Raw genomic sequence first — 26,459 nt, 5'->3', positions numbered from 1 at the left:
ACAACACTGTCATTACATCAGTGTCTGTACAACACCGTCACAACACTGTCATTACATCAGTGTCTGTACAACACCGTCACAACAACACTGTCATTACATCAGTGTCTGTACAACACCGTCACAACACTCTCATTACATCAGTGTCTGTACAACACCGTCACAACAACACTGTCATTGCATCAGTGTCTGTACAAACACCGTCACAACAACACTCTCATTACATCAGTGTCTGTACAACACCGTCACAACAACACTGTCATTACATCAGTGTCTGTACAACACCGTCACAACAACACTATCATTACATCAGCGTCTGTACAACACCGTCACGACAACACTGTCATTATATCAGTGTCTGTACAACACCGTCAAAACAACACTGTCATTACATCAGTGTCTCTACAACACCGTCACAACAACACCATCATTACATCAGCGTCTGTACAACACAGTCATTACAACACTGTCATTACATCAGCGTCTATACAACACCGTCATAACAACACTGTCATTATATCGGCGTCAGTAGAATACCGTCACAACAACATTGTCATTATGTCAGCGTCTGTACAACACCGTCACAACAACACTGTCATTATATCGGCGTCAGTAGAACATCGTCACGACAACACTGTCATCACATCAGCGTGTGTACAACACCGTCACAACAACACTGTCATTACATCAGTGTCAGTACAACACCGTCACGACAACACTGTCAGTACAACACTGCCAGTACAACACTGCTAGTACAGATATGTCAGAACTAGACTGTCACAGAACAGGACACTGTCAGTACAACACCGTCACGACAACACTACCAGTACAACACTACCAGTACAACACTGCTAGTACAGATATGTCAGAACTAGACTGTCACAGAACAGGACACTGTCAGTACAACACTGTCTGCGTCTGTGGGTTCCCACAACTCTGCGGTGAGGCAGACTCTAATCTACGATTAACATCCGACAGTTGATGCTCCAACTCCTTTCCAATACAAGTGTCACAATTAAGGCAACCTTTATGTAATGTGAAATTGTTCTCCGATACGAGTATGGTGATGTTTTATCCCCAACACCAGGTGAATATCGGATACATCAGTCGGTCATGGTGGTTACTGTCTCTTGGTTGCAACGATCTTGAATGGCCTGGCACATCGAGCCGAGATGAAAGTCTGCTGGTCGTCCAAAACCTCTCCTTCCGGCCTTGAGAATTTGAAGTGTTGCAGTAGCGTAACAGTAAAGATGAAGAGCTGGTCCTTGGCCAGAATCTCCCCAACACACTGACGCGGACCTGCAGAGCAACACAAGTGTAACAGTAAAGATGAAGAGCTGGTCCTTGGCCAGAATCTCCCCAACACACTGACGCGGACCTGCAGAGCAACACAAGTGTAACAGTAAAGATGAAGAGCTGGTCCTTGGCCAGAATCTCCCCAACACACTGACGCGGACCTGCAGAGCAACACAAGTGTACATGTGTCGATGAACTGGTGAAACTCCTTATATGGGTCAACACGTAATGTCGAGGTTCTGACAATGGTATGAATAACAGGGAGACTATCTTACATTGGACCTTGTCCGTGAAAGCTGTGCTGTAAAGAGGATTCCCCACCTGTCTTTAAGCATGCATGTGTGTATCCTCAGAACATTTCTATGAAAGCTGTGTTATTCTCCCCCTGTACGTAAACATTAGTAAATGAACCCGCCGACTTTTTCTATGAAAGGGGATTCCCCACCTGCTGAGAAGGGAAGAAATGCCGGCTGTTTTCTGTTGAAGCGCCCCTCTGAGTCCAGGAATCGCTCTGGCCTGAACATCTGAGGGTCTGGCCAGTACTTGATGTCTGTGTGACACGACTGGAGGTTACACAGTACCGTCGTATCTTTGGGAATTGTATATCCGTTGATAGTCGTCTCCTCTAGATTCTGCCGCAGTGTAAAGGAAACTGAAAGCAAGGAATCGTGAATTAAAGTTGCCAAATTTAGAAGAGAATTGTGACGCTTTGTTCTACTGTTTTCAAATGGTCAATGTTCTCGCATCATCCAACATATAATGTCAGGCGGTGACAGATTACAGTTCTCCAGAGATCAAAGATTAATTGTAAATGTGAGCTCAGGATGTGAAAACTATTCTGATTTTACAAAATACCGAAAATCTGATCATAATTTGCTTAACATCAATAGACTGATCCAGTCTGTCAATCAAAACTGGCGCATGCGTCAAATTTGGCCAATCAGCAGGCCGGGCGCGCTGTGTGGATTTGTCGGACTTATTTCCGGGGTCAAACGATACCTCCGAAGCGATGTGCTTCGAATTATGCTATTTACACACGCTATATTTATTACATATTGCTGCGATTTGATGTGTTCCTTTAACAAACCATTACGGTCAAGACAATAAAAATGGAGGCGGATCAAGAAACACGATAGGCCTAACGATCAGTTAAATGTCTGCACCATCGTTCAGGAAACCTACGTCTGCCTGCTGATGAGAATTTGCACGAATTTCCACACTTTTGCACATGTGCAAAATCATTACCAATTGATGACAACAAATAGCAGTTTAAGACTTTGCAAGTGTTATAAACACGGACAATTCTCGTAACTACAAAATTGTTTTTGCTTAACGTGTTTAGTCACTACTAGGCATTGAGTTGGTACGCCATAAAGCTCAAATGAGACAGGCGAGAAAGCCGTGACACAATGTAAACAAATCTCCATTTCGGTCAAAGGTCAACCGAAATAGCAAAACTTGTTACATGAAAGAACAATGTGGCGGATATTGTCCCCTTCGCTCTTAGATATTCTTCAATTTGTCACACATTTTAGGATGTTTTAAGTTTCATAAGCACAATCTGAAGGCCTACAGTACCTTGTTAACAGAGCAAAATATTCGAGGAGTAATATTTGTTGTTCAAACGGAAAAATTGTCAGTGTCAGCAGTTGCCTATCATGCAATATCCAAGTATCAGACTTAATTCATATGAGTGCCTATAAAACCATGCTTTAAATATTTCAGCTTTTTTTATAAAGAGTTGCATGGGACTTTGAATTGAATTACCTTCCTCCATGTTGATCGAATACGAAAAACTATGTGAGAAGAATAGTGACTTTCTGGAGTATTGAACGGAGTGAAATAAAGTGTGTATCTTAATTATGAGAACATTATTTGAAGTTTTGTTACCACATAAATTATTCACATATATTGGTACATTTTAGGAATATTACAACTGTAATTTTGATTAATTCACTGGAAATGATAGCAAGGTATGTTTTAAGAATCTTGCTAATTTTAGTAAACGTGGAAGGGTAATAAAATTAATAATAATCTAATCAATAATAAATAATTATTTAATTGATTGACATATCAGATTCTTATGATTTTAAGGCAGAACTAGGGAAACAAACACCATACATATCATGGCAGGACAATCACTTGGTATTAACTTAGTTTCTTGGCTCCTGCTTTTAGATGTATTTTTAAATACTACATTTACTAATAAGATAATTCTGAAAGTGATTGCTAGTATCATAACTCATTAAAGTTATTTCAACATCCAGAGAATTTGAAAAAGCAAAGGCTTCGTTTTGGTCAAACCCTGGTCATGCATTATCCAGTCCTGCTGGGCCTAGATTTTCGAAGCTCTCTTAGCGCTAAGATAGTCGGAAGTGCCATGCATTAACATTAACTTACGACTATCTTAACTCTAAAAGAGCTTCGAAAATCTAGGCCCTGGAACAGAATACCTTACAAAAATCTCAGTTGACGTTTCATGTAACGGAATAAATATTGAAACATATATTTAACCCATATTTGATGTAATTCTTCTGATAAATCATCAGTTTTTTAGGAGGTTATCAATATTTGAAGACTGAGCCAAAGCTAGTGTTTATTAAGACGATGGATTTTGACAAATTGTTCAGAGGTTTGTTGATGGTTATTTGGAAAATGAGCTTCATATTAAATTGCACACTGGTTTGTAGGAGGTGAATGCTTCAGGATATTTTCATGTCTGTTTTCCTAAACCTTTGTTATGACTTTTAACAAATTTTAAATCAACTTTACTATAATTTTTATGACACCAGTAAGTATCTCAGAAAAGGAAATAGATCAAAATCAGTGTTATGTCCTCTAGGGATATGGTCTCAGATCTAATAAAACAAAGATTATCATTGTTTAATTAAGAAGCAATAATGTCAATATGTAATTGTATTGAGAAAAAGCTTTGAACATAGGATATATTCTTTGCACCTTATTTACACTAGTAGTTAGCAGTTAAACATCTCTGATGAAAAAACAATAGATCTACATTTGTATTTTGTGTAAAATTCTATTTCAATGCTAGTTAATTGTTCGGATAACTGTGGATCCTCTGTTCCAAGATTTTGCATCACATCTTTCCTATTTCTGGAAGATGGCTCAGCTAGTGTACAGGTGCAGACTGTATCTTGGATTTTTTGTGTGTTCTGGTACTGTGACATACATGTACATAAACGCTGGCAGTTCATGAAGTCCAGTATTGTGGAAGTTTGTATGTAAATTAGGATTAAACAACAAAGTACATATAGAAAAGTAAAATGGAAATGATTAAAAAAATGATTTCCTTATATTCAGTGTCATTTTATCATGGTGTACAGATTTTGAAGAGAGAAACTTTACTGAGAATTGCTGCAGATCAGCTGTTGAATATTTGCTTCTGGGTATGTCCAGATCTAGATACATCCATGGAAACATACTGTTTACAAGCCCAATTAGTTTTCCAGATTTCCAAATATGATTGATTTGTTTACATAAATTATATACAGACAAATAAAGTGCATGAAGTAGTACACGGGAAATATTTTCTGCTTTTAATTTACCATTCTCTTAATTCATTAAAAGACAGAAACCCATGTTTTCAGATTATTGAACTAAATTTGAACAACGCCAACGGATAAGTAAAGGCAATGTTGATAATCTATTTATAGATATCAAAACGATCTGCAACATGAACATGTGGTTGTGTTCACGAGTAAAATTATAAAATTATAAACTCAAACAACAAAATTTCAGTTACCCTTCCCCTGCTAATATCTGTGACGGGAGGTGAATTGCCAGATAGATTAATTGATTCGAAAGAAATTACTCTTCCTACAGTCTCGGCAGCTAGTCGAGACGATTTTTCATCGGGCATGTAACTCATTTTCAGTCGCCAGTTGCAATCTGCCAGCTATAATATAATAAAAATCACATACGTATAACTTGCCTCTTTAAATAACATTCACAAACGACGGATACCAAAGTATCACAAGCAGAATTCATCAACAACGTTCGCAATCACGTAACGTTTCGCCGGCGGTGACGCCATTGTGATTTGTCAGTGGTTGTCCCCCCTAACGTCAAAAACGAAGTGGGCGGGGCTTATCGGCCGGGATTGGATCGGTCTATTCGTTGTACAGTAGGAGACACAACTTAGAACTAGGAGGACGGTGTGGCAGCAGGTAGAAGGCGAAATTTTCGCAAAGAAGACATAATCTGCAATTATTTTAACATGATTGACAATTAAGAAGATGATGAAGATAAAACTCTCAGTTTTGAAAGAAACTACGAAACGGTTGTGTACCTAAAGTGCATTGTTAACTGTTGTGCACCTAAAGTGCATTGTTAACTGTTGTGCACCTAAAGTGCATTGTTAACTGTTGTGCACCTAAAGTGCATTGTTAACTGTTGTGTACCTAAAGTGCATTGTTAACTGTTGTGCACCTAAAGTGCATTGTTAACTGTTGTGCACCTAAAGTGCATTGTTAACTGTTGTGCACCTAAAGTGCATTGTTAACTGTTGTGCACCTAAAGTGCATTGTTAACTGTTGTGCACCTAAAGTGCATTGTTAACTGTTGTGCACCTAAAGTGTTAACTGTGTATTCAATAATTCAGTTCTTATTTTATTGCATGAAAGCCAAACTTTCGTTGAAGTTGGTGTAATGACTTTCTGTAAACTAGCAACAGCCACACGACAATAACGTATTTAGCAATATCTGTGCATTGTATTTTCTTGTCTGGAAGCACGACCTCTGCATCTCCACTGGTGAAGTGCACGCCACATGTTTTAACCTACCAACACTGCCCAGTCTCTGCACCTCGGCAACCGTGGCTTGTACATAGGGGAGACTTGCTCGGTCTGACAGTCTCACGGGCCGACCCCTCCCTATTATCTGTAAATAGAAGGTGTATTTAAACAAGCTGAAGCTTACAAAACAAGTTATTGATTGTAAGACAGAATGTAGAAGCACTATGAGCGTATTGTCCCACGACCCTCGGTTTGGTCTGCAGATGATTACTGTGTCGTATATCAGGGCCTATCAGTCGCTGGTTTACCCACGGTTATCTTCGACTAGAAAGTCATCAGTATTGACCCTCGGACACTCACCACTAACTTTCAATTGTTTGATATCATGATGTGCTTTTCATGACGCTAGCCAGCAATCTGAAGCTTTGCAGAGCTTGTACATGATTATAAATGTACTGATATTTTATGTCGGTATTTACAACTTGCCGGATTGGACAGCTATTGGTTTTGACAGTTTCCGCTGTATGTTACGGTTGTGTAGACAGTCATGCAACTTATGTAACAGTACAGTTAAATGGCGCTATAATCATTGCAGGTTCATAATTAACTCGCTCACCTGATCAATCTCCTCCTGACATCGATCCTGCTCATCAGGGTTCCGCACCATGTACAGAAGGAACCAGTCCAGGGTGGCGGAGAATGTCCCCACAGATCCCACCAACACGTCCATTAGGATAGGAACAGACTCCCCTGGAATTATGACGACAAACTGTACTACTTGACACATCCTAGAGCCATGAGGACAGACAATACTCCCCTAGAAACATGGCGACAAACTGTACTACTTGACACATCCTAGAGCCATGACAACAGAACATAATCCCCTAGAAACATGACGACAAACTGTACTACTTGACACATCCTAGAGGCATGACAACAGAACATACTCCCTACAAACATGAAGACAAACTGTACTACTTGGCACATCCTAGAGCCATGACAACAGAACATAATCCCCTAGAAACATGACGACAAACTGTACTACTTGACACATCCTAGAGCCATGACAACAGAACATACTCCCTACAAACATGAAGGCAAACTGTACTACTTGGCACATCCTAGAGCCATGACAACAGAACATACTCCCTACAAACATGAAGACAAACTGTACTACTTGGCACATCCTAGAGCCATGACAACAGAACATAATCCCCTAGAAACATGACGACAAACTGTACTACTTGACACATCCTAGAGCCATGACAACAGAACATACTCCCTACAAACATGAAGACAAACTGTACTACTTGGCACATCCTAGAGCCATGACAACAGAACATACTCCCTACAAACATGAAGACAAACTGTACTACTTGGCACATCCTAGAGCCATGACAACAGAACATAATCCCCTAGAAACATGACGTCAAACTGTACTACTTGACACATCCTAGAGCCATGACAACAGAACATACTCCCTACAAACATGAAGACAAACTGTAGTACTTGGCACATCCTAGAGCCATGGCAACAGAACATAATCCCCTAGAAACATGACGTCAAACTGTACTACTTGACACATCCTAGAGCCATGACAACAGAACATACTCCCTACAAACATGAAGACAAACTGTACTACTTGGCACATCCTAGAGCCATTACAACAGAACATAATCCCCTAGAAACATGACGTCAAACTGTACTACTTGACACATCCTAGAGCCATGACAACAGAACATAATCCCCTAGAAACATGACGTCAAACTGTACTACTTGACACATCCTAAAGGCATGAGGACAGACAATACTCCCCTAGAAACATGACGACAAACTGTACTACTTGACACATCTTTGAGGCATGACAAGTTTGTTCTGTCGTCATGTTTCTAGGGAAGTATATTCTGTCGTCATGGCTCTAGGGTGTGTCAAGTAGTACAGTTTGTCGTCATGTTTCTAATGGAGTATGTTCTTTTGTCATGCCTCTAGGATGTGTCAAGTAGTACAGTTTGTCGTCATGTTTCTAGGGGAGTATTGTCTGTCCTCATGCCTGAAGGTTGTGCCAAGTATTACAGTTTGTCGTCATTGTTCTAGGATGTGTCAAGTAGTACAGTTTGTCGTCATGTTTCTGGGGGAGTGTGCTCTGTCGTCATGGCTCTAGGGTGTGTCAAGTAGTACAGTTTGTTGGCATGTTTCTAAGGGAGTATTGTCTGTCCTCAAGCTTCTAGGATGTGCCAAGTAGTACAGTTTGTCGTCATGTTTCTAGGGGAGTATGTTCCGTTGTCATGCCTCTAGGGTGTGTCAAGTACTACAGTTTGTCGTCATGTTTCTAGGGGATTACGTTCTGTTGTCATGGCTCTAAGATGTGTCAAGTAGTACAGTTTGTCGCCATGTTTCTAAGGGAGTATGTTCTGTTGTCATGGCTCTAGGATGTGTCAAGTACTACAGTTTGTCGTCATGTTTCTAGGGGAGTATGTTCTGGTGTCATAGCTCTAAGATGTGTCAAGTAGTACAGTTTGTCGCCATGTTTCTAGGGGAGTATGTTCTGTTGTCATGCCTCTAGGATGTGTCAAGTACTACAGTTTGTCGTCATGTTTCTAGGGGAGTATGTTCTGTTGTCATGCCTCTAGGATGTGTCAAGTAGGACATTTTGTTTCTAGGAGAGTATCCTCTGTCGTCATGTTTCTAGGAGAGTATCCTCTGTCGCCATGTTTCTAGGGGAGTACGTTCTGTTGTCATGGCCCTAGGATGTGTCAAGTAGTACAGTTTGTCGCCATGGTTCTAGGATGTGTCAAGTATTACAGTTTGTCTTCATGTTTCTAGGGGAGTATGTTCTGTTGTCATGGCTCTAGGATGTGTCAAGTAGTACAGTTTGTCGTCATGTTTCTAGGGGAGTATGTTCTGTTGTCATGCCTGTAGGATGTGTCAAGTAGTACAGTTGACATGACGACAGAACATCCTCCCTTAGAAATATGACGACAGAACAAACTCCCCTAGAAACATGACGAGTCAAGTCAAAGATATTAATTGTACTTAAGGCCTCCGGCCCATATACAAGTAATACAAGTATATATACAGCATATGTTACAGATATTTCACAAAGAAATTACAGTTCAGATAAGATGTTGCTTCTAAGGAAAGCAGCATGTTTTACATAAAGGGCAAGATAACGTATTACATTTTTGGAGGATAGAATGGAAGCAAAGGCAGATGAAGGATATTTTAACAGGTTATTATTTGGGAATTTATGTTTTTCTTAAATCAGCATAATGTGGGCATACAAAAGCGAAGTGAATTTCATCTTCTGTAGCTGAGTTACATAATGGACATATCCTTAAACGTCTCTCTATTGAAAATCGTTTGCTCTTATTTACTGATGAGCCTAACAAGCCCTATCGAAAATTGACAAGTGTGCGTCTGATATTTCTAGATGTCAATACAGATATATATAGTTCTGGTTGGATTAAGCTCTTATGTGATCTAAACAACTGGTATCTTGAACTATTGTCTAGACAGGAATGCCATTCTTGATAATACATGCTAACAGATTGTTCTCGATATTGCTTAAGAAAATGATTCATATTACCAACTGTTTGATTTAGCCACAGAAATCCAAAGCCATGAGAAAATAAAAGAGTTCTAATATGAGACGTGCATGTTGTCTTACCCCTATCATCTAAATATACAAGCATGTTATAGCTAGTTTGGGGATTCTTTGTTCGTGCATCACAAGGATCTTTAACCAATATTTTAAACATCTGATTTGTGAATTTATATACTGAACCGCAAAAGAAACGCAAGTTACTATTTTCAAAACATACGTTCCAAATGCATTCCTTTTAGGACAACAAAGTATACCATTATAGAACCAGGCATTCGAAGATGGCTTTGCCGTTGTTGCCGCTGATTCTTGACCATATCACCCAAACGCAATCATTTTCATGTTTTTCGTGTTTTTTGCATGAAGTTTTTGTGTTTCACACAAAAATGCGTGTATTTCACTCCAGTTTGAAGCTTTATAAGGCAGGTCATTCAAAAAACACCATAGAATACAAAATTGACTGTGACAACGCGGAGAAAACATGCCACGTCTAACTGAACAGCAACGATGAATCGCCGTTGGAATGTTGCAGACCGGATCCACACCAACTAAAGTGGCCAGGCACTTCAGATGTCACGTGACAACAATCACAAGACTATCCGCAAGGTATCGTCAAACCGGTAATGTTCCAGACCGACCACGTTCAGGACGTCCCAGGGTAACAACGCCAGCGCAAGATCGTCACATCCGGGTTACTCATCTGCGTAACCGACAGCAACGAGCAACACAGACAGCTGCAACCATTCAAGGGCCACAACGTCACATCTCTGCAGACACTGTTCGTCGTCGTCTGAGGGCAGCAGGGATCAGATGTCGCCGTCCTTACGTCGGACCGATTCTGACGCAACGTCACCGCCAAAATCATTTACAGTGGGCCCAACAACACCAGCGTTGGCGACGTCAACAATGGCAACAAGTGTTGTTTTTTGATGAGTCCAGATTCAACTTGTCCCACGCCGATGGCCGATTACGTGTATGGAGACGACGTAATGAACGTTACGCCAGCTGTTGTGTTGTGGAAGCTAACCGCTGGGGAGGTGGAAGACTCATGGTATGGGGTGGCTTCAGCTACCACCACAGAACACGTTTACACGTGTTTTGTCAACGTGTGACTGCTGTAGTCTACAGAGACCAGGTCTTTCAACACCACGTTGTACCGTTCTTCCAGGCCCAACCTCAGCTCCAGACGTTCCAGCAGGACAATGCTCGTTCTCACACTGCACGGGTCTCTATGGACTTCCTCTGAGGGAACAACATTGCTGTACTGCCCTGGCCCTCTCTGTCCCCGGATATGGCACCAATCGAGCATGTGTGGGATGAAATTGGTAGACGGATACAGACAGCTGCTCAACCTCAAAACCTTAGAGATTTGGAAGCAATATTGGTCAGGGAATGGAATCAAATTCCCCAAGCCTTCTTTCAGACACTTGTTGACTCGATGAGAGGTCGTTGTGCTGCCTGCATTGCTGCCAGCCAATGGTGGTCACACGCGCTACTGATTGACACACTGTTTCGTGACATTTTTGGTGTGTGAGGGTGGAGTGATAACATATGCGTTTACAGTAAACTTGAGTGTTGTTTTCACCAGAGACCACGACTCATTTCTTCAACAATCACTTGTCTGTTGTTTTTTCGTAGTGTTAAGATTGTTTGTTCCACAGATTCAGAAATATTGATATTTCTAAATCAACTTGCGTTTCTTTTGCGGTTCAGTATATATATCGGATATCTACCGCATTCTCCATAAACCATACAAGTTGTGCTGCTTGAGCTCCATCTAAAGATCTTTTACATGCTAAAAGGTGTAGTTTCTCTAGACATTCATGACGTTGAAACCCCCAAATTTCAGACCCATAAAGCATAATCGGTTGGATTTGTGCATCAAACAATTTAAAATATATTTTCAGGGTTAAGATTCCAAAATTCTGGGAAACTGACATAACATTAATAAGAGCCTTCTTAGCACGTGATTTCAGGTTTATAACACTCTTTTTAAAGTTCATGGTATGGGAAAACAATAGTCCGAGATAAGTATACTGATTAACAATAGATAAATTTTTGCCACTCAAAAACCATTTTTCTTTAGAGGCGACAGGCCCCCCTCTTCTAAAGATAAATATGTTTGTTTTTTCAAAATTAACAAGTAATTTCCATTCATTTGTATAAAGTTCCAAAATATTCAGTTGGTTTTGTAGACCGACTATAGTATCTGACACTAAGATTACATCATCGGCAAAAAAGGAGCATCGGCATAAAAAATTCAATCATATCTGGAAACGTTTGCACACATTGTTTACCTGAATTAGAAATGTCATAATACAGTTCGCTTATAAAGAAGGTAAACAATACAGGGCTTAAAATACACCCTTGCCGAACTCCCATGGGACAGTCGAAAAAATCGGTGACATCATCACCACAACGAACACATGATTTAATATTCAAGTACATAGATTTTAAAAAAGAATACATTTTCCCTTGTAAACCAGACTTTCGCAAGCAGTGCCATAATTTACAACGATCCATAGAGTCACAAGCTTTCTTAAAGTCAACAAATGCTACATAAAGTTTGTGTTTATTACGCGATAGACACTTTTGTATTATTGCATATAGTGTAAAGATATGGTCAGTAGTTGAATAATCTTTTCTAAAAGTCGCCAGACATTCAGGAATTAAGTTTCTAAGATTTTGAGAAATCCAGTTTGAGATTCTGTTGTTTAAAACAGTTGTAAATATTTTCCCAATAACACTCATTAAAGATATGCCTCTGCAATTATCTGGATTGTCTTGAGACCCCTTTTTATGTATAGGAATGATAATTGAACAAGACCAGCTTGCTGGAAACGAACCGCTTTCAAATACAGTATTAAAACACTTATGGAGGACGGGCATTAACTCGAATTGAGAACATTTAATCATTTCGATAATAATATTGTCGGGACCAGCTGCTTTTCCGCTCTTTAAGTTCTTTATAGCATTCTTTAGCTCATCTACTGAAATTTGTGTTTCCAAAATCATTTGATCAACAGTGTCATAGTCATTCGAAGAGATAATATCATCATCGAAGGAATAACCATCGCTTTGAAAAACAGCATCATCAGAAAAAACTGTCTTGAAATGTGTCATCCATTCACATTTTGCAATATTACAGTTAGGATTTGATCTCTTTCTAAATGAACGAATTTGTTTCCAGAACATAGCCAGATTGTGGATAGAATCATTCAATCTGTTCAATCTTTGATTACGCAGGTTAGATTTGAATTTTCTACATGAAGCTTTGTATTTGTTTCTCATTTTACAAAAATAATTTCTGTTGCTCTCCGAGCGTCTACACCGAAAACTTTCTAAGTGCTTTGCGCGCGTCTCGTCGCGCAGATTTACACTCGTCACTTAAGGGTGTTTTATAGTTTTGCTTAAACGGCTTAGTCTTTTTCTTAATACAATCCGCTGAATCTAATATGACATGGACAAACTCATCTAAAGCTCCGTTTAGATCGAACTCAAGTTTCGGTAAGAACATACTCCTCTATAGACCAGACGACAGAACATAGTCCCGTAGAAACTTGACGACAGAACATACTCCCCTAGAAACATGACGACAGGACATACTCCCCTAGAAACATGACGACAGACCATACACCCCTAGAAACATGATGACAGACCATACAACCCAAGAGACATAATGACAGAACATACACCCCTAGAAACATGACGACAGAACATACTAATCTAGAAACATGAAGACAGAACATACTCCCCTAGAAACATGACGTCAGAACATACTCCCCTAGAAACATGATGACAGAACATACCCCCCTAGAAACATGATGACAGAACATACTAACCTAGAAACATGACAACAGACCATACACCCCTAGAAACATGACAACAGACCATACACCCCTAGAAACATGATGACAGAACATACTCCCCTAGAGACATGACGACAGAACATACACCCCTAGAAACATAATGACAGAACATACACCCCTAGAAACATGACGACAGAACATACACCCCTAGAAACATGATGACAGAACATACTCCCCTAGAGACCAGACGACAGAACATACTCCCCTAGAAACATGACAACAGACCATACACCCCTAGAAACATGACGTCAGAACATACTCCCCTAGAAACATGATGACAGAACAAACCCCGCTAGAAACATGACGACAGAACATACTAACCTAGAAACATGATGACGGAACATACTCCCCTATAGACCAGACGACAGAACATAGTCCCGTAGAAACATGACGACAGAACATACTCCCCTAGAGACATGACGACAGGACATACTCCCCTAGAGACCAGACGACAGAACATAATCCCCTAGAAACATTACGACGGAACATACACCCCTAGAAACATAATGACAGAACATACACCCCTAGAGACCAGACGACAGAACATACTCCCCTAGAGACCAGACAACAGAACATACTCCCCTAGAAACATGATGACAGAACATACTCCCCTAGAGACCAGACGACAGAACATACCCCCCTAGAAACATGACGTCAGAACATACTAACCTAGAAACATGATGACGGAACATACTCCCCTATAGACCAGACGACAGAACATAGTCCCGTAGAAACATGACGACAGAACATACTCCCCTAGAAACATGACGACAGGACATACTCCCCTAGAAACATGACGACAGGACATACTCCCCTAGAGACCAGACAACAGAACATAATCCCCTAGAAACATGACGACGGAACATACTGCCCTAGAAACATGACGACGGAACATACTCCCCTAGAGACCTGACGACAGAACATACACTGCTTGAAAAATGATGACAGAACATACTCCCCTAGAAACATGACGACAGAGCATACTCCCCTAGAGACCTGACGACAGAACATACACCCCTTGAAAAATGATGACAGAACATACTCCCCTAAGTACAATATAAAACTTTATGGATAAACAACTTCTTGCATTTCCATACAAATTATGTCAAGCAGGAATCTGTATGACACTACACGTCAAGGTAAACATAACTGTATGACACTACATGTCACTGTAAACATGTCTGTGTGACACTTTATGGCAACAGTAAACAAACCTGTGCGACACTATATGTCAACAGTAAATAAATGTGTGTGACAGGACATGTCAACTGTAACCATATCTATGTGACATTACACGTGAACAGTAAACAAATCTGTGTGACACTAAATATCACTGTAAACATAGCTTTGACACTATATGTCAACTGTCAGCATGTCAAAAGTAAACAAATCTGGGTGACAACATGCCAACAGCCAACATATCTAGTTGACACCATATGTCAACAGCGGAGCAGGTTGGCCTACATGACTCCTGCAATAAGCAACCTGTTAAACACACATGATGAGAATCCGGGACACACTTACTATAAGGCAGTGAATTCTCCTGTTTCTGAATGACAATCGTGTCAAGGAAATCTCGGACATCCGATGGGTCGAATGTTGACTCGCGTGCCTTGACGTCAGCCTTGACCAAAGCGAACACATTACTGAATCCCCGCAAAAACTGCATCACGTTCTGAAGTAAACAAAACCAGTAATCTGCCTTTGGACAAAACATACTGACGTACTTGATTAGCATTTCTAGCTGACATACTTCAAACACAACTACGCTATAGAAGATAGGAGTGAAGTACCTGCTTCCTGGGCAGCAGAGTTTAATTATTAAAACTGTGATGAAATAGAAACTTCGAAATCGACCTGATCTACCGGATATATACCGATGTAGACAGAAACAGTGGTTTACTGGAGTACTTCGGTAACCCGTCACTGATCTACCAGGTGTAGACAGAAACAATGGTTTACTGGAGTACTTCGGTAACCCGTCACTGATCTACCAGGTGTAGACAGAAACAATGGTTTACTGGAGTACTTCGGTAACCCGTCACTGATCTACCAGGTGTAGACAGAAACAATGGTTTACTGGAGTACTTCGGTAACCCGTCACTGATCTACCAGGTGTAGACAGAAACAATGGTTTACTGGAGTACTTCGGTAACCCGTCACTGATCTACCAGGTGTAGACAGAAACAGTGGTTTACTGGAGTACTTCGGTAACCCGTCACTGATCTACCAGGTGTAGACAGAAACAGTGGTTTACTGGAGTACTTCGGTAACCCGTCACTGATCTACCAGGTGTAGACAGAAACAGTGGTTTACTGGAGTACTTCGGTAACCCGTCACTGATCTACCAGGTGTAGACAGAAACAATGGTTTACTGGAGTACTTCGGTAACCCGTCACTGATCTACCAGGTGTAGACAGAAACAGTGGTTTACTGGAGTACTTCGGTAACCCGTCACTGATCTACCAGGTGTAGACAGAAACAGTGGTTTACTGGAGTACTTCGGTAACCCGTCACTGATCTACCAGGTGTAGACAGAAACAGTGGTTTACTGGAGTACTTCGGTAACCCGTCACTGATCTACCAGGTGTAGACAGAAACAGTGGTTTACTGGAGTACTTCGGTAACCGTCACTGATCTACCAGGTGTAGACAGAAACAGTGGTTTACTGGAGTACTTCGGTAACCCGTCACTGATCTACCAGGTGTAGACAGAAACAGTGGTTTACTGGAGTACTGGTAACCCGTCACTGATCTACAGGTGTAGACAGAAACTGGGTTTACTGGAGTACTTCGGTAACCCGTCACTGATCTACCAGGTGTAGACAGAAACAGTGGTTTACTGGAGTACTTCGGTAACCCGTCACTGATCTACCAGGTGTAGACAGAAACAGTGGTTTACTGGAGTACTTCGGTAACCCGTCACTGATCTACCAGGTGTAGACAGAAACAGTGGTTTACTGGAGTGGTTTCTACTGGACAGAAACAGTGGTTTACTGGAGTACTTCGGTAACCCGTCACTGATCTACCAGGTGTAGACAGAAACAGTGGTTTACTGGAGTACTTCGGTAACCCGTCACTGATCTACCAGGTGTAGACAGAAACAGTGGTTTACTGGAGTACTTCGGTAACCCGTCACTGATCTACCAGGTGTAGACAGTGGTTTACTGGAGTGGTTTCACTGATCTACCAGGTGTAGTGGTTTACTGGAGTACTAACCCGTCACTGATCTACCAGGTGTAGACAGAAACAGTGGTTTACTGGAGTACTTCGGTAACCCGTCACTGATCTACCAGGTGTAGACAGAAACAGGTTTACTGGACAACTTCGGTAACCCGTCGCTGATCTACCAGGTGTAGACAGAAACAGTGGTTTACTGGGTACTTCGGTAACCCGTCACTGATCTACCAGGTGTAGACAGAAACAGTGGTTTACTGGAGTACTTCGGTAACCCGTCACTGATCTACCAGGTGTAGACAGAAACAGTGGTTTACTGGAGTACTTCGGTAACCCGTCACTGATCTACCAGGTGTAGACAGAAACAGTGGTTTACTGGAGTACTTCGGTAACCCGTCACTGATCTACCAGGTGTAGACAGAAACAGTGGTTTACTGGAGTACTTCGGTAACCCGTCACTGATCTACCAGGTGTAGACAGAAACAGTGGTTTACTGGAGTACTTCGGTAACCCGTCACTGATCTACCAGGTGTAGACAGAAACAGTGGTTTACTGGAGTACTTCTACCAGGTAACCCGTCACTGATCTACCCGTCACTGATCTAGGTGTAGACAGAAACAGTGGTTTACTGGAGTACTTCGGTAACCCGTCACTGATCTACCAGGTGTAGACAGAAACAGTGGTTTACTGGAGTACTTCGGTAACCCGTCACTGATCTACCGGGTGTAGACAGAAACAGTGGTTTACTGGAGTACTTCGGTAACCCGTCACTGATCTACCAGGTGTAGACAGAAACAGTGGTTTACTGGAGTACTTCGGTAACCCGTCGCTGATCTACCAGGTGTAGACAGAAACAGTGGTTTACTGGAGTACTTCGGTAACCCGTCACTGATCTACCAGGTGTTTAGACAGAGAAACAATGGTTTACTGGAGTACTTCGGTAACCCGTCACTGATCTACCAGGTGTAGACAGAAACAGTGGTTTACTGGAGTACTTCGGTAACCCGTCACTGATCTACCAGGTGTAGACAGAAACAATGGTTTACTGGAGTACTTCGGTAACCTGTCACTGATCTACCAGGTGTAGACAGAAACAGTGGTTTACTGGAGTACTTCGGGTAACCCGTCACTGATCTACCAGGTGTAGACAGAAACAGTGGTTTACTGGAGTACTTCGTCGCTACTCTCAAAGAATTAATTTTAATTCCGATGTCACATATGCGAGAGGTTGGGAGAATCAAGGACAGTCAGGGTGGACAGAAATAGATGAAATGTTTTCCACAAGTAGCGTTCCTGGAACCGTCTCTTTACAAATACCCAGTCCATGTTCTACTATCAGTCCATGTTCTACTATCAGTCCATGTTCTACTATCAGTCCATGTTCTACTATCAGTCCATGTTCTACTATCAGTCCATGTTCTACTATCAGTCCATGTTCTACTGTCAGTCCATGTTCTACTATCAGTCCATGTTCTACTGTCAGTCCATGTTCTACTGTCAGTCCATGTTCTACTATCAGTCCATGTTCTACTATCAGTCCAGGCCCAGGTATTCAGTGGACATTGCTTGTAGGCTGTTACCTTGTTGACAAACTTACCATTTTATTTAAGATGATTCTCAAAATCTTCCACAGATCTACAAACGTGGGATGGTACTCTGTGTGTATTAGGGTAAAAAAGACAAAACTTTTGCAGCATTACTATGATGTCATATTTTCTCAAATACGCGATTTTTCACTGTGCGCAACACACAGAAAAGAATTTGCAAGAGATGTTTTCAAAAGCAGTTTTGTTAATTGTTGTCAGAACTAGCGGTCGCGCTTTAAATGCCTTCTCTGTGAATTCATGTTGGAACTAGCGATCCAGCTTTAGATGTCCTCTCTGTGAATTCATGTTAGAACGTGGAGTGCCTGTGGTCGTATATTCGAATGAGAACTCGCCAGATGATTGGTTGCATTAGCAGTGGTTATCGTTGATTCTGTCCTTCCAGTCACAGTAGTGTTATATCGTTGATTCTGTCCTTCCAGTCACAGTAGTGTTATATCGTTGATTCTGTCCTTCCAGTCACAATAGTGTTATATCGTTGATTCTGTCCTTCCAGTCACAGTAGTGTTATATCGTTGATTCTGTCCTTCCAGTCACAGTAGTGTTATATGGTTGATTCTGTCCTTCCAGTCACAATAGTGTTATATCGTTGATTCTGTCCTTCCAGTCACAGTAGTGTTATATGGTTGATTCTGTCCTTCCAGTCACAATAGTGTTATATCGTTGATTCTGTCCTTCCAGTCACAGTAGTGTTATATCGTTGATTCTGTCCTTCCAGTCACAGTAGTGTTATATCGTTGTGAATTGTGGGTCGCATGTATACACTTGTGCGATTCAAATTCACTCACTCACACTCACTCACACACACACACTCACACACACATATTGATATATACTAGGCACATAAAGAAACTGTGCATACAAAAATTTAAAATCTAAATTGATCAAACCTGTCTAGACACATAAGGATTTCAACTCAGAGTTTAGTGACATGTATCCAACATGCATGAACGTGCCACGTTCACGTCAGTGGGTTCGTCCTTGAGACGTGCCATACGTTGTTGCACGTGCATTCCGGGAAAGAGAAACAGAGCAAATGAATGCCACACAATACTGTCACTTTGGAAAGGTCAACCCCTGTCCTTGCGATCGCTCAAATAATTAAACGGTTATTGAAACACAAACCATGCCAAGGATCACGTCTGCACAACGTCATGAGGCCATTGGGGTGGTCCGTGGGGGAATGTCTCAACGACAAGTGGCTGCATATTTCCACTGCCACCGGAACATTATTTCTGCACTGGTGAGACGCTACCAGAACACAAATGATGTCATCGATCGGCCACGTTCTGGATGTCCACGTGTAACAACGCCAAGACAGGACACACGGATAAGGGGGACCCATCTTCGCCACAGGTTTCAGACTGCAGTGATGACTGCCCGAACCATCCCAGGACTTCGTCGTATCTACCCCAAAGAACTTCGACAACGTTTACGTCATCACGGGATCAGACCACGACGTCCTGCCATATGGCCTATCCTGACACGTCATCGACAAGCTCGTCGAATGTGGTGCCGAAATCATGTCCGCAGACCCTTGTTGTGGTGGAGAAATGTTGTTTTTACAGATGAGACCAGATTTAACATTTCCCATAGTGATGGACGTCAACGTGCCTATAGACGCGTGGGAGAACGTTATGCACAATGCCCGCCCTCATACGGCAAGGGTTGCTATGGATATCTTGCAACACCACAACGTTGACTTACTGCTTTGGCCTGTAAATTCACCGGATCTCTCCCCGATAGAGCATGTTTGGGACGAGATGGATCGACGTCTACGCCGTCTTCCTCATCCGCCAGATAACGTCTTTCACCTTGCAACAGAACTTGAGAGATTCCGACGTGACATCCCACAAGCCTTCCTTGCACGTTTGATAGGCTCTATGTGTCGTCGATGCACTGCTGTTCTCAATGCCGATGCTGGACATACCCGTTATTGAGCTTGTGACATGGTCGTTTGACCTCTGTCCCGCTTGTGGACTCGTGACATCATTGTGATTGACTTTTCAATTGAAATTATTCCGAAATTATTCCGACTGGGATAATATTTTGACAATGCAGTTTCTTTATGTGGCTAGTATATAGACGTAGGACGAACAGAACAGTCATCCATGTCACATTGTACAATTAAAGATATCACCCAGATAGCGTGCAGCGTCAGCCGGACAAACAGAACAGTCATCCTTGTCACACTGTACAATTAAAGATATCACCCAGATAGCGTGCAGCGTCAGCCGGACAAACAGAACAGTCATCCTTGTCACACTGTACAATTAAAGATATCACCCAGATAGCGTGCAGCGTCAGCCGGACAAACAGAACAGTCATCCTTGTCACACTGTACAATTAAAGATATCATCCAGATAGCGTGCAGCGTCAGCCGGAAAAACAGAACGGTCATCCTTGTCACACTGTACAATTAAAGATATCACCCAGATAGCGTGCAGCGTCAGCCGGACAAACAGAACAGTCATCCTTGTCACACTGTACAATTAAAGATATCACCCAGATAGCGTGCAGCGTCAGCCGGACAAACAGAACGGTCATCCTTGTCACACTGTACAATTAAAGATATCACCCAGATAGCGTGCAGCGTCAGCCGGACAAACAGAACAGTCATACTTGTCACACTGTACAATTAAAGATATCACCCAGATAGCGTGCAGTGTCAGCCGGACAAACAGAACAGTCATCCTTGTCACACTGTACAATTAAAGATATCACCCAGATAGCGTGCAGCGTCAGCCGGACAAACAGAACAGTCATCCTTGTCACACTGTACAATTAAAGATATCACCCAGATAGCGTGCAGCGTCAGCCGGACAAACAGAACGGTCATCCTTGTCACACTGTACAATTAAAGATATCATCCAGATAGCGTGCAGCGTCAGCCGGACAAACAGAACGGTCATCCTTGTCACACTGTACAATTAAAGATATCATCCAGATAGCGTGCAGCGTCAACAGGGCGAACAGAACAGTCATCCTTGTCACACTGTACAATTAAAGATATCATCCAGATAGCGTGCAGCGCCAACAGGGCAAACAGAACAGTCATCCATGTTTAACTGTCTTGTAATATTCAAGCACAAACGTAATACTCCCTTCACACTTGAGGTGGAATGAGACGGAATGCTGTCGGAATGAAACTCCTTGAGATTCCTGGAAATTCGAACTGCATTCTAAAACCTCTTACTGCATTCCGAATGCATTCCAACTATTCGGGTCAGTTCTTGTAACATGCGTTAATGTTATGAACATGTTCAAAATTTCGACGTACATTGGAAGTGGAAAAATATCGAAGGGCATTTGAAGTGCAATCTAACTGCATTTTAAGTATTCTGAACGTATTCGAGGGAGGAAAGGAAAAGGCAAGCCACTTCAAATCATGTCAGAATGTCCCGAATGCGCCTCTAATGAGTCGGAATGTGTTTCGATTTCTGCTGGAATTCAAATGGAATATTCCTCAAATGTATCGGAATATTTCAATTGCATTTGGATACAGCTCGAATGTACCTCGAATGCAGGCTGAGCGTCCTGAATGCTCTTCAAGTGAGCGTTGACGTCATCAGAACACCGCCGAGTCGCATAAAAACGTGTCCATCCGTCTGGAAGCCTTTCTAATAAAGTGAGTGAATTCAGTTTTACGCCGCACTCAGCAATATTCCAGCTATTCCAGAGGGCTGTAAATAATTGAGTGTGGACCAGACAAACCAGTGATCAACAGCAAGAGCATCGACCTACGCAATTGGGATACGATGACATGTGTCAACCAAGTCAGCGAGCCTGACGAGTGGCTCCCGTTAGTCGCCTCTTACAACAAGCCTGTGTTACTGAAACCATATAACCCGAGTCTTCACGGGTACCGAGGCTGGTGTCAGGATTTGCATGGTGCTGACTCACCCAGAAGCTTATTTGGGCGAATCGTGATTCGATCCTACAATCACAGATTCCTCAAGTAACAGGTCGCAACTCTGTAGGAGGAAAGCCCTAAGCACGGGTTACTGAAGACCAATTCTACCAAGGATCTTCACGGGAGACAAGCATTGGTTACTGAAGACCAATTCTACCCCGGATCTTCACGGGAGACAAGCATTGGTTACTGAAGACCAATTCTACCCCGGATCTTCAAGCATTGGTTACGGGAGACATCTTCACGGGAGACAAGCATTGGTTACTGAAGACCAGTTCTACACCGGATCTTCACGGGAGACAAGCATTGGTTACTGAAGACCAATTCTACCCCGGATCTTCACGGGAGACAAGCATTGGTTACTGAAGTCCAATTCTACCCCGGACCTTCACGGGAGACAAGCATTGGTTACTGAAGACCAATTCTACCCCGGATCTTCACGGGAGACAAGCATTGGTTACTGAAGTCCAATTCTACCCCGGATCTTCACGGGAGACAAGCATTGGTTACTGAAGACCAATTCTACCCCCGAATCATCACGGGAGACAAGCATGGGTTTAACTCTCACTCACCTCTCTGACGGATCGCAGATGGCGGTAACCCTAACTCACTCACTCACTCACCTCTCTGACGGAAGGCAGATGGCGCAAACCCAGAAACGTCATAAACGGGAGTTTCCAGTTTTCAGCAAATGCAAACATCTGTACTAGTAGGTCCAACATAGACTTGAACTTGTCGTCTTTGTAGTCGAACCTGCAACCAGACACTGTTGATGAGGATGGTGGAGGATGTCCAGTCATTGTCACAGCTCTCACTCCGTGAACCCAAGTTTCGAGTTTATGTGCCAAACAAAGGTTTCCATTACGCTTCTTGATGAGAGAGGAAACTAATTAGAAACTAACACGTGTCAACTTACACTATTATTAGAAGTGTTCCACACACTAAAACATGTCAACTTACATCTATCAGAGGTGTTCTCCAAACTAACACGTGTCAACCTACATCCATTCGAGGTGTTCTACAAATTAACACGTGTCAACTTTCATCTATCAGAGATGTTCTACAAACTAACACATGTCAACCTACATCCATTCAAGGTGTTCTACAAATTAACACGTGTCAACTTGCATCTATCAGAGGTGTTCTACAAACTAACACATGTCAACTTACATCTAACAGAGGTTTTTTTTTGCAAACTAACACGTGTCAACTTACATCTAACAGAGGTTTTCTACACATAACACGTGTCAACTTCCATCTAACAGAGGTGTTCTATACATAACACGTGTCAACTTACATCTATCAGAGGTGTTCTACACATAACACGTGTCAACTTACATCTATCAGAGGTGTTCTACAAACTAACACATGTCAACTTACATCTAACAGAGGTTTTCTTCAAACTAACACGTGTCAACTTACATCTAACAGAGGCTTTCTTCAAACTAACACATGTCAACTTACACCTAACAGAGACTTTCTACAAACTAACACATGTCAACTTACATCTAACAGAGGTGTTCTACACATAACACGTTTCAACTTACATCTAACAGAGGTTTTCTACAAACTAACACGTTTCAACTTACATCTAACAGAGGTGTTCTCCACATAACACGTGTCAACTTACATCTAACAGAGGTTTTCTTCAAACTAACACATGTCAACTTACATCTAACAGAGGTTTTCTACAAACTAACACGTGTCAACTTTCATCTAACAGAGGTTTTCTTCAAACTAACACATGTCAACTTACATCTAACAGAGGTTTTCTTCAAACTAACACATGTCAACTTACATCTAACAGAGGTTTTCTTCAAACTAACACGTGTCAACTTACATCTAACAGAGGTTTTCTTCAAACTAACACGTGTCAACTTACACCTAACAGAGGTTTTCTTCAAACTAACACATGTCAACTTCCATCTAACAGAGGCTTTCTTCAAACTAACACATGTCAACTTACATCTAACAGAGGTTTTCTACAAACTAACACGTGTCAACTTACATCTAACAGAGGTGTTCTACACATAACACGTTTCAACTTACATCTAACAGAGGTTTTCTACAAACTAACATGTTTCAACTTACATCTATCAGAGGTGTTCTACACATAACACATGTCAACTTACATCTAACAGAGGTTTTCTACAGACTAACACATGTCAACTTACATCTAACAGAGGTTTTCTTCAAACTAACACATGTCAACTTTCATCTAACAGAGGTTTTCTTCAAACTAACACGTGTCAACTTACATCTAACAGAAGTTTTCTACAAACTAACACATGTCAACTTACATCTATTAGAGGTTTTCTTCAAACTAACACGTTTCAGTTTACATACATCAGAAGTGTTCTATACAAGAACACGTGCTACGTGGGTTTCTGTCGTACCTGTGTCCGAACACCAAGCTGCTTGTTACGTTGAGTGACGCCTGCCGGATGAACGTGCGTAGACAAATGGGGCTCCCTTCGTTGGCGGAGAGATACTCCAGGATGTGATTCATTTCCTCCGTCATGTTCGTGTCAAGTAATGATTTTCCCACTCCAAAGTCTCGGAGTCCTCGAAGAATGAGTCTCCTCCCATTTCTCCAAGGGGTTCCATGACTGAATATCACACCTGCATATAATATATACACCTGCATAGAGTTTAAACACATAATATTACACCTATACATCATATATACACCAGCACACAGAGTATAAACACATAATATCACATCTGCACATCATATACACACCTGCATAGTGTATAGACACATAATATCACACCTACACATCATATACACACCACCACAGAGTATAAACACATAATATTACACCTGCAAATCATATACACACCAGTATAGAGTATAAACAGATAATATCACACCTGCACATCATATACACACCTGCATAGAGTATAAGCACATTATATCACATCTGCACATCATATACACACCTGCATAGAGTATAAGCACATCATATCACACCTGCACATCATATACACACCTGCATAGAGTATAAGCACATGATATCACACCTGCACATCATTAACACACCTGCATAGAGTATAAACACATAATATTACACCTGCAAATCATATACACACCAGTATAGAGTATAAACAGATAATATCACACCTGCACATCATATACACACCTGCATAGAGTATAAGCACATGATATCACACCTGCACATCATATACAGACCTGCATAGACTATAAACGCATAATATCATACCTGCACATAAAATACACTCCTCCTCAATAGACACTACGATATCAGTGACCACACTAGGATATCAGTGTCTATACTAGGATATCAGTGACGCCACATATATATCAGTGTCTATACTAGGATATCAGTGACGACACTAGGATATCAGCGTCTATACTAGGATATCAGTGAAGATATAGGATATCAGTGACGACTCTTGGATATCAGTGACGACACTATGATATCAGTGACGACAATAGGATATAAGTGACCAGTCTTGTATATCAGTGACGACAATGTGATATTAGTGACCACACTTAGGTATGAGTGACCACACTAGGGTATGAGAGACCCCACTAGGGTTTGCGAGACCACACTAGGGTATGAGAGACCCCACTAGGGTTTGAGAGACCACACTAGGGTATGAGAGACCACACTAGGGTATGAGTAACCACACTAGGGTATGAGTGACCACACTGATATATATCAGACGGAGGTCTGTGTGACAACGCTTTATTTGTAACAGCGCTCCGATGTATATGAAGCTACTTAGCCACATATTTGTCAAAACAATAAGAGTGATGTCAACAACATACGTGTGACAACAGGTTTATATATGTGTTGACTTGTTGATAGTGACATTACTGAAATAAGATTAACAAAGTCTGTATTTCACCTGTGTTGCTCTGTTGAGGAAACAAAGCCGGCTTTCCGGTCATCACTAGCCCTCTCTGTACCAACGCCTCGTGGTTGGCGTCGAAGCCCTTGACTACAACCAGCAGCTTATTGCCCAGGTGGAGGCGGAACACGTTTCCGTGCTGTCGGTGAAGACGCTCGAACAACGGCTGCAGGTTCTCCCGATTGAGCAGCAGCTGAATCACATTGCCAATACACGGGATGGCATACGGCCCAGGAGGCAGCCGCCGCTTGCCTTTAGATACATGAGTGTACAGCAGGCAGACGGCGAGTACAAGCAAGACAACAAGCATTACGACATCCATGTTGGCCCCGCAACTGTCGACAGTCAAGTGAACCTGCAGCAGGTCCAT

General features: G+C 41.8%; 1 protein-coding gene across 1 annotated transcript; it reads right to left on the bottom strand.

Annotated features, from left to right (window-relative positions):
• Positions 1-1,117: 1,117 nt before the first annotated feature.
• LOC124253756 (cytochrome P450 2B4-like) lies at positions 1,118-26,459 on the bottom strand. The gene is made up of 8 exons (XM_046687580.1): positions 26,087-26,459; positions 24,607-24,832; positions 22,834-22,963; positions 15,042-15,192; positions 6,664-6,797; positions 6,096-6,192; positions 1,739-1,945; positions 1,118-1,296 (listed from the first exon to the last, which is right to left on the bottom strand). The coding sequence occupies exons 1-8, from the start codon at positions 26,457-26,459 to the stop codon at positions 1,118-1,120; spliced, it is 1,497 nt and encodes a 498-aa protein (XP_046543536.1).

The sequence above is a fragment of the Haliotis rubra genome, unplaced genomic scaffold, assembly GCF_003918875.1.
Source record: "Haliotis rubra isolate DU_JTF1 unplaced genomic scaffold, ASM391887v1 Scf550, whole genome shotgun sequence".
In the NCBI taxonomy this organism is placed as follows: domain Eukaryota; kingdom Metazoa; phylum Mollusca; class Gastropoda; order Lepetellida; family Haliotidae; genus Haliotis; species Haliotis rubra.
The sequence above is the reverse complement of the archived record's forward strand: the minus strand, read 5'-3'. Positions and strand labels throughout refer to the sequence as shown.

What these genes read in the sequence shown, in the direction of transcription:
- LOC124253756 (XM_046687580.1), bottom strand. Translation starts at nt 26,459, where the DNA reads ATGGACCTGCTGCAGGTTCACTTGACTGTCGACAGTTGCGGGGCCAAC. An exon ending in TCCTCAACAGAGCAACACAG is followed by an intron (nt 24,833 to 26,086) that starts GTGAAATACAGA and finishes TATTATATGCAG; the next exon opens with GTGTGATATTCAGTCATGGA. An exon ending in GGAGAATTCACTGCCTTATA is followed by an intron (nt 6,798 to 15,041) that starts GTAAGTGTGTCC and finishes TCATAATTCCAG; the next exon opens with GGGAGTCTGTTCCTATCCTA.